We start from the raw sequence: 13,113 nt of genomic DNA on the forward strand, positions 1-13,113 counted from the left end.
ATAAATGCATTAAAAAATAAAACAGGTGTGAGTTGCCTGTGACGTATGGAAAGCATATGTAGGGCTTTTATACACAGTGTGTACCATTGTACAGACTAGGTTTATCCCTCACAGCCTCATTTTCATCCAAGAAAAATTTCAAAATGCCCTGTCCGTGTACTTTAGTGTCCATTCATTTTTCGTTTTTTTTTTTTTTTTTACCCAGAAATTAAAATGCATTCTTCTTTAATGGTTCAAACACTGATGAATAGAATAAGCAGACACAAACTAATTTTGATTACTGAAAATTCATATTTCATTAAAAATCGTAAAAATTATATAAAGCTTGTTTTTTTATTGAGATAAAAGGTGCATTTTCTGCTCTTAAGGTCCCATTCACCAAGATACCTACTCCTTTACCCCCACTCTTGAATTTATACATTTACTTTAACGATGAATAAAGTCAAGTCCCGCCCTTTAATTTTTCACATTCTAAAACCTAGAAATTCACTCTGAAATATGTCACAAGACATAAATCAATTCAGCCATAACTTCTGTTACATGACTTTAAGTTTTCTAAGCAAAGCAGAACACGAATTATTAATCAAAAATCAAAATGGCAAGATGCAATAGAGGTTTGCTTTTGTTACATTTAAATGGACATTGCGTTTTTCTAGTTGTAAAGGTTAAACAATGCTAAGATACTAATCAATAATAAAGTTTCGTTGGACTCGGACTCGACTCGGACTCGTCTGTTTGGGACTCGGACTTGAGTCCGACTCGGCCCATTTTGGACTCGGACTTGTCTCGGACTCGATTGGTTAAAGACTCGGACTCGACTTAGGTGGACTCGAACCCAACACTAAAAATTAATGAAAATCCTTAAATATAACAACTTCTCCTTAAATACAATTCTGACACTTGCAGTTGATGACAATGCAAACTTTGACATGTTGGCACTGTAGATGGATCCGTTCATTCCCATTTTAACATCAGAGGCCCAAGCACCGATATTCAAAATTGTGCAAATCATGCAAAACTGTGAGACCGGGTATTTAGGGTAGCAAACTTTTACCAGTTTTTTTAGACACCAAGTGAAAGTTTTGAATTTTTGAAAATAAAAAAAATAAAAAAATCAATTGGTGAAATTTTATTATTTGATCATTTACTGTAAATACTGCATAATTATTCATATCAAAGCCTATTTTACCACTTAATAAAATATATATTGTTATAGCAATGAGAAAATGACAAAACAGCTGAATTTTTTTTTTAATAATTACATGGAATAATTGATTGAATAGGTACCTCTTTGTAAGAACAACAGATTTTTTATTTTTTTTTGCCACTAATATTTCTTACTAAAAAATTGTATCAGATTTTTGTATGTTCAAAATTTCAGGCAATGTAAGCATTTTCCCATCACTTCAATATCACTATGAATTGCATCAGCTGGCTTTGACTAGCGTTAATATGCAATTTTTCTGACATTTTCAGAGTATCACTGTTATGTGTTGTTTTTAACCCACATAAAGTGAAAATTATTTATTAATTCATTGCTTTATACAGTTGTTGCAATTCTTCTATGCTGGGCCTCTGAAGGTTAAACACTTGTGAAGGAGGAATGTATTATTCATTCTGATAGCAGTTTTGATAATGGAGCAGTTTACATTTTACATTTACAATTTATCATCATGCTTGTCTTTTTGGTAAAGCTTATTAAAATAAAATAAAGCTAGTAAGCTTATGTTTCAAAGCAAATCACTGGAGGCAGAGTTTTTACATTTATAACAAAGCTCGCCGATAACATCTGCACTTTGATGTAGCGTGTGTCTGTTGGGCCCTTACAAAAACCAAACTGATGTTTAATCACGGCGAGAAAACGCGAAAAAGTTCCTATCACATTGCATCAAGCTGACCCCAATTTTTTCCCCGTTCTTTTCCATGCGGGAACTGTGACAGGCACCTTGAATGTGCTCCTGTATCAGTCACTGATTAGGGTCTGAAAGTCTGGGTGCTTGGACACTGTGGAGAATTAATCAGTCAAGTTGTTGAACGTCGAGGATGTCTGCTGGCGTGGCCAGTCCTGTGGGGAATTGAGTTGGCCACCTTTGGGTCAGATGGAAACTGTCATTTAATGTCACGCTGCTCAGTAACATTACGGATGCCATCTCCCCTTTCGTAGGTCATGCAACCTCCTTCTCTTTGGGAGCCTTCACGTAAAGGCCAAAGAATGCAGGAGAGTGAGAAGGAGAGTAAGAAGAAAAAGAAAGCGTGGAACGGATACATGAGCGATGAGAGAGAAGGTTAATCGAGAAATCAAGCTGGGTATATGGAGGAAGTGACTTATACAACGCATGAGGAGCTTTACCTTATGTTGCTGATTTTGGAGTGCTATGGAATAATTGCTCTGGGGCATTAGAGCTGTCTTTTCCCTTTTCGTTGTCATATTCATACTTCTGTAATTAACCAAGATTGATTTGGTAATACAATTGTTAATTGCGCTGGCAGAGAAGCCACTTTGAATTAAAAATGGGGGAAAAAATGAAATAGGAGCTGGTGGAGTGGGAACGATAGTTCAGTGAAAGGAAACAAAAAAAAGGGGAAGAGAATGAACTGGACAATCGCAATAGAGAGAAAGAGCTTCCAGTGCAGTTCACAAAATGGACTGGATTATATGAAGATTTGAAAAAATTAACAGATTAAACAAGAATGTTATTTGTGAAAACTTTGGAATTACCAAGATTTGGGCTTTTAAATGTGAGCTGTCCCAATAATAAATAAAAAAGACACTTTCTCTCTCTCTCGCTCTCGCTCTCTGTTTCTTTATAAACAATTATTAAGATAATAATAATGATAAGAGAATTAAAATAATATAATATGTCATTAAAAGCCTTCTGTTTTAAACTGGACATAAACATTTTGGGATTTAAATAAAAAGACTTTAGAAAGAAAGAAAGAAAGAAAGATCACATTAAAGATTTCCCTGCTTTGAACCTAGAAATAAACATTTTATGATTTACATAAAGACGTAAAATGATGTTCAAGAAAGTGAGATTTTGAGATTTGATTTGAATGAATAAATGTATGTCAAAACATCAGAAAATCTGGGATTTGAATTTGGAAATGAACCATTTGAACCATATTAGGATTTAAAAAGTTAAATAAATAAATAAATAAAATTAATAATCCTGCACTATAGTTTCTATATAACTAATCAACAGCAATTAAAGTTGTAACAGTGATCATGTGACTTCTTTGTACAGACAGTCAGATGCTCTTGTTTCTGGCTCAAGATGCTCTTTGATCATTCTCAGATCATGCTGGAGAACATGATCATCAGGTTTTACAAGAGCTTGTTGAGTTCAAGCAGCTGCTCGAATGCTGCTATCATTAAAGCAAAAGAGAGACAAACCAAATACTAAAGTGTTTATTTTTAAACTAAAATGTTTGTGCTCATAATACAATTTTTTAAGTGAAATGTATTCAGTTACAAAAGCGCACAAAATAGAAGCATTTTTACGAGTTGTTTCAGACGTTCAGAATCAACTGTATTTATATTCCCACTCCTGACCTGTGCTTCATTCTCTTTCAGCAGCCTGCGTGTACGAGCCCCTCCCGGGTCATCAGTCAGGTTGAGCATCACCACGCTCTTTCTCTCCCAGCCGATGAAGGAGCCATCTATCATGCCTTCTACCATGGCCAGGAAGTCCTCATAGCCGTGGTGGCGTGTGGTAACCACAGAGAAAGCCGTCCAATCAAACTCCTCCAGAACTTCGAAAATAACCTCCAGCTGCAGGCCAGTGGAGCACAAGAACTGCAAGTAGACGGAGCCGCTCTCCTGAAAGAGCAAGAAAATGTGGGACATGAAGAAACTTAGCAAAATAGTATTTTGCATAAACAGAGGAACTTCTGAAAGGACCAGGGCATCTAAGATTCCCATTCCAGCCTAAATTTTCTCTGAATGTCTGTTCGTAGTTTTAGATCAGTCATCTACAAGCCCTTTGTTTCAGTATATCTCATTCATCAGGTTTTTTCTCTTCCCTCCATTTACCCTCTGCTTCTTACTCATTCAGATCAATACAGTCATTCTTAATACCCACACAGCATGACGTAAAGGATTCATTGCTATTCATAAGCCTGTGTTTCCGGTGACATTAGTGTCCTTGGCTGCTTTAGGATTCGAAACAGTCAGGTTGGCTTTGCTTCAGCTCATCTCAGCATCTTTTTTTCTATACCCCGGAAGGTGACCATTCCACTGTACAATCGAGGAGATTTATGACTCTGACATAAAGCCGTATTTCTGATAGTGAAAAATAGCATTGCTTAGTCTGACACTTGCTAATGCATCATAATCATGATCAAATATATCACGAAGGTGGCATGACACCTGTTTTGTGCCTGCTGGTGACACTGGCCATTAAATGAGAAAGTGCACCGCCTTTATAATTGAATTTATTTCTTGAAAATTCAGATGAGCTAAGTGTGACCTCTGTAGATGCGTTGTGTATACTGCAGCTGCTAAAACAACACATTAGAGTAAATATTGTAATTGCAGCGATGCAAATTACATACAGACAAATCATAATTTCCACGTCAGATTACTTACATCTGCACATAAACAGCTTGATCTGAAAAAAGTTTAGATTATAGAAAATATTTCAAGTGTATTTATGCCTTTAGAGAAGTTTACATTGAGAAATGTAAGTGTGAAGTGCTCTGCGAGAACAAGGGCTTTGTGTCTGTATGCTTTAAAAACCTGTGGGTTAAATATGCCAGGCTTAGCTGCACTGTTTTTGGTATAGCTTAACTTAGAACGTCACTTCATTTGCTGGGTTTACACAAACATCAACCATGACAGAGCGAGTGAAGAGATGTGACCATTCAAGACGGCCCCTGTTATAATAATCAAAGCTGTCACTGCACACGGCTACCGTACAGCTTCGTTGATCATAATGGAGGTGATGATACAACATGTAGTGGTGTTACATCCATTTGTAAAAGTGAATATTAGCTTAGGTTTTCATATACTGAATTTGACTTAAGCACATATTTGCTGGTCCATAACATCTATATTTTTCCACAGACATTATTATTTCTGGATTTTAATTTGAAAGAGCCAAAGTGCTCATTTTATCTAAATGGTCTGAGTCATCTATGTATGAATTAATAATTCTGTGACTGCAAAAACAGCCTATTCAAGTTCACTGTTATTTCTAGAGTTATAGAAAGATTAAAATAATAACCACTTTATGAAGTCAAATCAACCCAGAATCCAAGTCCAAATGAGCTACCATCTGTGTTAAATGTGTAACCCAGCCTGCTGGGTAACTGAGCACCCCAACTTGTCGGATAAGATTAGCACAGCATGTCTTCTTCAGTCTATTATTTACCCAAATTGGCTTGTTTTTAACCCAGTATAGACACCTGACATAATGACACAACAAAATATCGGCCATGGCAACTACTAACAATTTACTGTTGAACTCGCTGATGTTAAGTTTGTCTTCATCTAGAACAGTTTTCCCCATTACAAACACTTCCTATGCAAATAAAATCTCAATTAACTCCACAGTACTTTTCCCTTATGAATAGTTTCCCCCTAGGCGTTACCTTGGCAATCTGGCAGTTTTTTTTAATATAATTACACTTACACTGTTAGTATATTCATGATACATACCTGTAAAATACAGAGAGGAATTTTTAACATCTCTGTCAGCATTCAAGGCACTCAGCATGTTTTCTAACATGCTCATTACAACACAAACATGCAAAACAAGTGTTCATACTGTGTGACCAAAGGACAAAGCCAGGCTATTATGTCGAGTCTTTCAAATAATAACCAGACAGAGGAGCCGCAAACCTGGTGAGGAGAAAAATATCACGACTGCAGAGCATTAACCAGGCATAAAGGCTCACTTCTGCTCTATATTTAAATGAAGACTAGCTTGTAAAAGCTCAAAGAGCTTACAGTAGTACTGTAACTTGCAGCAGTGAAGCACCTAAATGGGTCAGGTTATATGTTCCATGTTTCGACATTTCCTTCAACTCCACATTGGAATCAAATACCTTGATAAATTTGATACACCAAAATTGGAGCAGGTAAATATCTTCTATTATATTTTACTGAGAGCGAGAGGGAGGGAGAGAGTCATTTCAGACCTTCCTGACGTAAATATACAATAAAATTAAAATATATAATTAAAAAAAATAAATATTTACTCTATAATTGATGGTGAATATAGGTTTTGTTTTTTTATTATTTACAAAAAAACAACAATAATGCTTTCCTTTTTTACTTAAATGCATTTGTTTAAAATTGAAGCAATAAGCATTTCTCTATTTCTTTTTCATTCTTTTTGGAGGTGGGGGCTGGGTTGTCTGAGGTGTTTGTGCTTTCAAAAGAATCCCAGTACTAACAGACTCAAGTCTCTTCTGATGCTGCAGCTTTGATTCGGCACTTGAAACTGGTTTTGCAGCATGCATTAAATGCATTGCAGGGTGGGAAGATTTAGATTAAACTGCAAAACAACATACAGTATATTAAACACTACTAGATCAATTTCAGCTCTAAATGACCCCAGATGTAAATTTATATGTGCGAATGAAGTACCTTCTGTTAGCAATTACATTCTGTACATAGAGAATTGGAACAGCCTGCTCTGCAACCTCTTAGCAGCCAAACCAAACACATTATATTTTTGGAAACGTATAGATCAATTCTATATTGGTAAGAATATAAAATCAATGTTCCTTTTTCCTCTCAAAAATGACCTATTTACATGTAACACAAAACATTTTTTATTTGAACTCGATTGTTTTAGGAGTGGAAATTTAGATGCTTTGTGCCAATTTCTCACACATATCACATATAGGCATCTGAAGAGTCCAACAATCTAAATAGAACACTTACAGCTATTAATATAATCTTTTTTTTAACAATTACCCACTTGTAATCAGAGGTCACAACCTTTAGAATGACTCCACAGTGATAAATTTAATGCTGTTGCCAGGGATTTGAAAGGCTTCAAGATGTATTGCATTCTTGTACGAATGTCACATATTTATAGCATTGCATAGCTTTGCATTGTAATTGCGTTGCAACTGAATTCTGCTGGTTTCATATGCGCACACTATACTTGAACCAGAAGTTGTGCACGTGCTAACTTGTGCCCCTGAGATGGCAATAATCGTCTGTACTGCATTATGTGCCATATTGAGGTCCAGATGGACTAAGTTATTTTATTTTATTCAAAAGCTTTCAGAGAATAAAATGGACCCTGGAAGGCTATGTTTAAAAATGACACCAAAAAAATCTGCCTAAAACAGATGCAATATGCAATTCTACATTTATTTTTCATTCTTTTAGGGGGAGAGCGAGTGCCGGAGGTGTTTGTGTTTCCCAGTACTAACAGACTTCAGTCTCTTCTGATGCCGCAGCTTTGATTCGGCTGAAATCAATCTACATTGAGCACTTGAAACTGGATTTGCACTTGCAGCATTACATTTTGCAGCTCTGGCAGTATGTGACGGGTGCCAAAACAGAGTCTGAAACATCTACTTTCTTCTCACACAGAAATATTTAACCACATGATGTAATTAATTACTGTCCTAATTAAACCAGTTAAGTGACTCCTTTGTGCCGTGCTCTGGTTGGCGGTTTGTGAAGAGGTAAAAGAAGTCTCTGGAGACATGCCCTGCGAGAGAGAGTTAACTCCGTGGCTCCAAACCCATGCTCTCACCAATCCACAACACATGAGCCTTTCTAAGTGTAGTTAATTAAAGCCTAAGCAAGCAAATGGAAATGTAATGTAATATTTTTCCACAGGAGAGAAATGCGGTGGCAGAGAGGCCATCTCCCGAGTGTGAATAAAACAACATAGGTAGCCTGAAACTTATTCGAGTTTAATTGGTCATCTTAATTATGCTGAAATCTTATTAAGTAGTACGACACTGTGCATTTTTAGTCCATCATCACATGTGAGTGGCAGATCCTGGTTGCTGCAGAATAAATTATTTAAGTAGGGATTTTTCCAAACAAGCCCAGGCGTGTTTGTTCAAAAGAGGGGGGAAAAGTGCGAAACAGACAGAGATTTTAAATATTGTAAATCCAGGGCATGTGTTGACAGCATGTGGCTTAAGTGACAAAAGAGACCTTCAAAAGGCCTCTGACTGAGTCATTTCTGACAATAATAGATGTACCGGATGTGTTAGAGTACGAATAACACTTTAATCGCACTGTAATCACAGAGTGGGTACAAAACCATCTTCACAAGATTTTCAGTTACTGATGGCACCTTACTATGGAAATACAATGTCATCTTAATACTTTTTTACATTTAGATTAAAGGTGCTTTAGCTGTTTTCTTTGGAATACATCAAATCAAATCAAATCAAATCAAATCCTGACAATCACTAAAATGTGTCCTGAAATATCCTACCTGACAGCCCCAGGGTCTATAAACAGCAAAAATAAATCTGGGAGTGTCTCACACTTTTTCAGCCAATCAGAAATCCTCTCTGCATCTGCCATTCTGAAATGTCTTTAGAGGGGTGATACAACTTTAAAGGTCAAAAGGTACAATTTTCTCAAGTTATGGTCAAATGATGGCGCATCACTTTTGCAAACATTTCGCATTTTTTCCTCTATTCAATTCAAGTTTATTTGTATAGCGCTTAATCGCTTTTCACGATACAAATCCTCTAAGCCATAACATAGATAAATTCCAGTGTGTATAGGCACCATAACTCAAATTATCTACCATAACATTGGTAAAACATTTTACTATTGTACACAACATTGTTCTGTTTACTGCCCATTCACTGTTTAAAAACCCCCCGGGTGACCTGTATTGTTGACTAATGCTTAATACTTTGAATAATTACCCACTGTTTCACTAAAATTAGAAGAGGCATATCTGGGAGACAGCTCAGTGCTTTTCCAGGCCACTGAGAGCAGTGTACATAGAGAGGACAACTGAGGTCATGGCTGAAAAATGACCAAATACTATTACATCTCTGGGGGAATGTGCTTTGTGCATTCCAGGGCAAAAAAAAAAAGAATTAGGTCTAAAGAAAATGGTAATGAGCTTCAGGTTTTTTTTTCAATTAGACTGCACCAAGGGGTCAGGGTTTGTCTGGCTACTCTAGTGCAGGCAGCACCTGCTAGATGATGTCGTAACTGCATCAATGGAGAAAGATGTTTTTTGTAATTTAGCATCTGTGGATTTCTAAGGGAATACATTTTTTTGCAAGCAACAAATAAATCACATTATATAACAGAAATTCCACCTTTGCCCAATATGTTTTAAAAGTGCTCTCAAATGTGTAAAATTAACTTTTAATTTTGTGAAACTTACAAATGAAATGATGCAGAGGCACAGTGTCACGGAATGCCAGGAGAAAACAAGGTAAGATCCAAGTGCAGTTTATTTAAAGTAACAAATGATCAAAACAGAACAAAAACGTGGCAAAAGGTAATCCAAAACATAGGGAACAGATAACACGATGTAACTTTAGACAACTCAGAATTTCAGAAGACAAATACAATACAGCAGCAACGACAGACAGTGTGAGCATGGTATATATAGATGAGATGATGAGTACTTAACTAACCGGTGATAATGATCATAATGATTAACAGGTGCTCATGATCAGAACAGACAGGCAAGGGACTATGGGAAATGGAGTTCAAAACATATAACATAGAAACAGGAGAGCACCCTCAAGTGTCCAGTCCAGGGCACCACAACCAGACACTGTGACATTACCCCCCCTCTACGGAGCGGATACCAGACGCTCCACCAGAAAACAAAAAAGTTCAGGAGGGTGGTGGAACTGAGGCGGACCAGGGGAAGGGATGGCGGGCCAGGACCATGCCAAGGAAGGGGGTCAGGGAACAGAGGTAGCCCAGGGTATAAGAGCGGAACCGGCAGGGTGGAAAGCCAAGGCGGGGCCGGCAGGACGAACCAGCAGGGCCCCAACCATACAGGAACCCCAGCAGATAGCCAGGACGGAGCTGGAGGAATGAGCCAGTGAGGCTCCTGCCAAACCAGAACCCAGGCGGGCAACCAGAGTGGAGCCGGAATCCTGTCAGGCAGCACTGGTGGGACAGAAAACCCTCTCAGCAACTCAGGAGAAACTGAAAACAAGAGCAGAGAGAGTTTAGTCCCAGCCTCAACGGCTGCAACAGGACAAGCCGATTGCTCCGCAACGGTCCCCGTTAGCTCCCGGACTGGAGCGGGCTCTGAAGTGTACCTTGTAAGCTCCCGGACTGGAGCGGGCTCTGAAGTGGACCTTGTAAGCTCCCGGACTGGAGCAGGCTCTGAAGTGGATTATGTGGGCTCCCGGCCTGGAGCGACTTCCTTGATGATCTCTGTGGGCTCCTGGACTGGAGCGGGCTCTGAAGTGGACTCTGTGAGCTCCCGGACTGGAGCGACTTCCCACGATGTAACTTTAGACAACTCAGAATTTCAGAAGACAAATAAAATACAGCAGCAACAACAGACAGAGTGAGCATGGTATATATAGATGAGATGATGAGTACTTAACTAACCGGTGATAATGATCAGAATGATTAACAGGTGCTCATGATCAGAACAGACAGGCAAGAGACTATGGGAAATGGAGTTCAAAACATATAACATAGAAACAGGAGAGCGCCCTCAAGTGGCCAGTCCAGGGCACCACAACCAGACATTAAGTGCAGCCTCATTATAATCTAGCCCCACCGCCAGCGTCCAAAAGGTCTGGGCAAACCCACCAACCTCCATTCCTTCCTGCCTCCGAGCCATCAGAGTCCGGTGTCGAATCATTCGCTCCTTCCCTGTGGCAGGAGGGACGATCCGAATGTCCATGATTCAAAAAAAAAGGGAAAAAGAAAAACAAACTGCTGGATCTTGTAGTGGCTGCTGTATTCTGTCACGGAATGCCAGGAGAAAACAAGGTAAGATCCAAGTGCAGTTTATTTAAAGTAACAAATGATCAAAACAGAACAAAAACGTGGCAAAAGGTAATCCAAAACATAGGGAACAGATAACACGATGTAACTTTAGACAACTCAGAATTTCAGAAGACAAATACAATACAGCAGCAACGACAGACAGTGTGAGCATGGTATATATAGATGAGATGATGAGTACTTAACTAACCGGTGATAATGATCAGAATGATTAACAGGTGCTCATGATCAGAACAGACAGGCAAGAGACTATGGGAAATGGAGTTCAAAACATATAACATAGAAACAGGAGAGCGCCCTCAAGTGGCCAGTCCAGGGCACCACAACCAGACACTGTGACACACAGAGTTTCACAAACTTGTTGCACGAGTTTCACAACAAGAAACTCACAGCATGCTGACAGCAGGCTGAAAGCAATGGTTTATAGTTGTAAAAGTTTCAAATTAGTATTTTCCCCTCATACACACCAATTGTTTCGCTTCAGAAGACAATGTTTCTCCAACTGGGGTCGTATGGAGTACCATCACGTTCATTTTGTGTGGTTTTTGAAGCATCAACTTTGAGGGACCAATGAAAGATGGTCTTTATGGACTTAAAAAGATGGATTATATTACTTAAACTCTTCATTTGATTTTAACAGATGTAAAAAAAAAAAAACATACACATCTGGAGTAAATAATGAGGAAATTCTCAATTTTGGTTGGGGAATCCATTTGTTTGGAAACAGAAATCGCCTCTATTCTCTCAAATGTAAGTAGAGATATAAAGGTATGAAAATTTCTTATCACGATTATAGTGACCAAAATTATCACAGTTACCAGTATTATCACGGTATTGTTAAAATGTGCTGGAAATGTTCAAAAAACACTGACACATAAATCGCTTCACCAAGTTTTATATTTAAAATAAACAAATAACAAATAAAATGACTTTTTGTTTGCATAAACACTAAAACAATAACATTACCAATGATGTCCGGCTTTTAAATGGCAACATGACTGACAACAGTTTATCTAATAGCATGTATTAGATAAACTATATAATATGTATTTTGTCTGCTTCATAAATAATTCTATATATATACCTTATACGAATTATTTAAATGTGTAGAATCCACATACGCTTATTTTTCATCAACAGATCAAAATTTACAGCAGGGCATTCAAATTCGGTGTTTATTCGGCCAGACAAAAACTGCACACTGGCTGAATGCAAATGTAATTCTCTGTAAATTCACTCTCTGACACTAGGTGGCGCTTATGGAACAGCAGTTTCCCATAACCTCTGCGGACTAAGCAGCACTGCGATTAAGAACACTACTTTATTAGGTATTACATGGAGCGAAGATAAAAACAAAATGCCATCATCAAATCTTTTCTGAAGACAGCCAGAACCTTCAGAGGTACATTCATATAATTAATTCATTGATATATTAATTTGTACAATTCCCTTAGCACTCTTTGAAAACCAGTTTTCTGCCATGTTTTCACAAAAAACGAAACTACTCTGCATGCTGTGCGACCTGAGACTGTTACTTAAAACTTTGCTTTATGCTGGATAGTATTTATTTATCCTGAGTTGTTCAAATCGCGGTAATCAAAAATGGTTTTAATGATAATTTAAATATGAAACGGCAATACAAACCGTTAGGGATGCACCGATACCAATTTTTCCCAGTACTCGCCCGATACCGATACTTTTATTTTTGGTACTTGCCGATACCGAGTACCGATACCGATATTTTTATTGCATTTGTACATTTTTTAAATATTGGGTACAGAAACCAAAAGAGTATGTATAATGTTAGTTGGTTAACTTAATTTATCAAATAGATACAGTCAAACCAAAATTTATTCAGACACCTTCAACATTTCTCACATTATCACAGTTTATTCACTATAGTTTAGAAAATGGTAATAAAATATGACAAGAACTCAGAGTTAAACTGTGTCTGAACAAATTCAGCTTGATAATGTTAAGATAACTTTGATAGAAATGTATGTAATAGATTACAATCAACCAAAAATTAGACAGCTGTTAGTATGACAGTATTTACACAACTATCAATACTTAGCCTTAATGACAGCCTGTAGTCTCCTGGGCATGCTGTCATCCAGCTTCATGCAAACCTGAACTTCAAATGTTTTTTCCCAGACTCGGTCTGAATAATTTTT

At 37.7% G+C, this 13,113-nt stretch overlaps 1 protein-coding gene across 1 annotated transcript in view; it reads right to left on the reverse strand.

Annotated features, from left to right (window-relative positions):
• The window catches only part of LOC107693370 (glutamate receptor ionotropic, NMDA 2D-like), a 79,236-nt gene that overhangs the window by 39,004 nt on the left and 27,119 nt on the right, over positions 1-13,113 (reverse strand). Inside the window, exon 3 of the mRNA XM_016492724.1 lies at positions 3,554-3,820. Within this exon, the coding sequence (XP_016348210.1) occupies positions 3,554-3,820 (267 nt within the window). The remainder of the gene's footprint in view (positions 1-3,553; positions 3,821-13,113) is intronic.

This window comes from Sinocyclocheilus anshuiensis, unplaced genomic scaffold (assembly GCF_001515605.1).
Source record: "Sinocyclocheilus anshuiensis isolate Anshui unplaced genomic scaffold, SAMN03320099.WGS_v1.1 scaffold566, whole genome shotgun sequence".
In the NCBI taxonomy this organism is placed as follows: Eukaryota; Metazoa; Chordata; class Actinopteri; order Cypriniformes; family Cyprinidae; genus Sinocyclocheilus; species Sinocyclocheilus anshuiensis.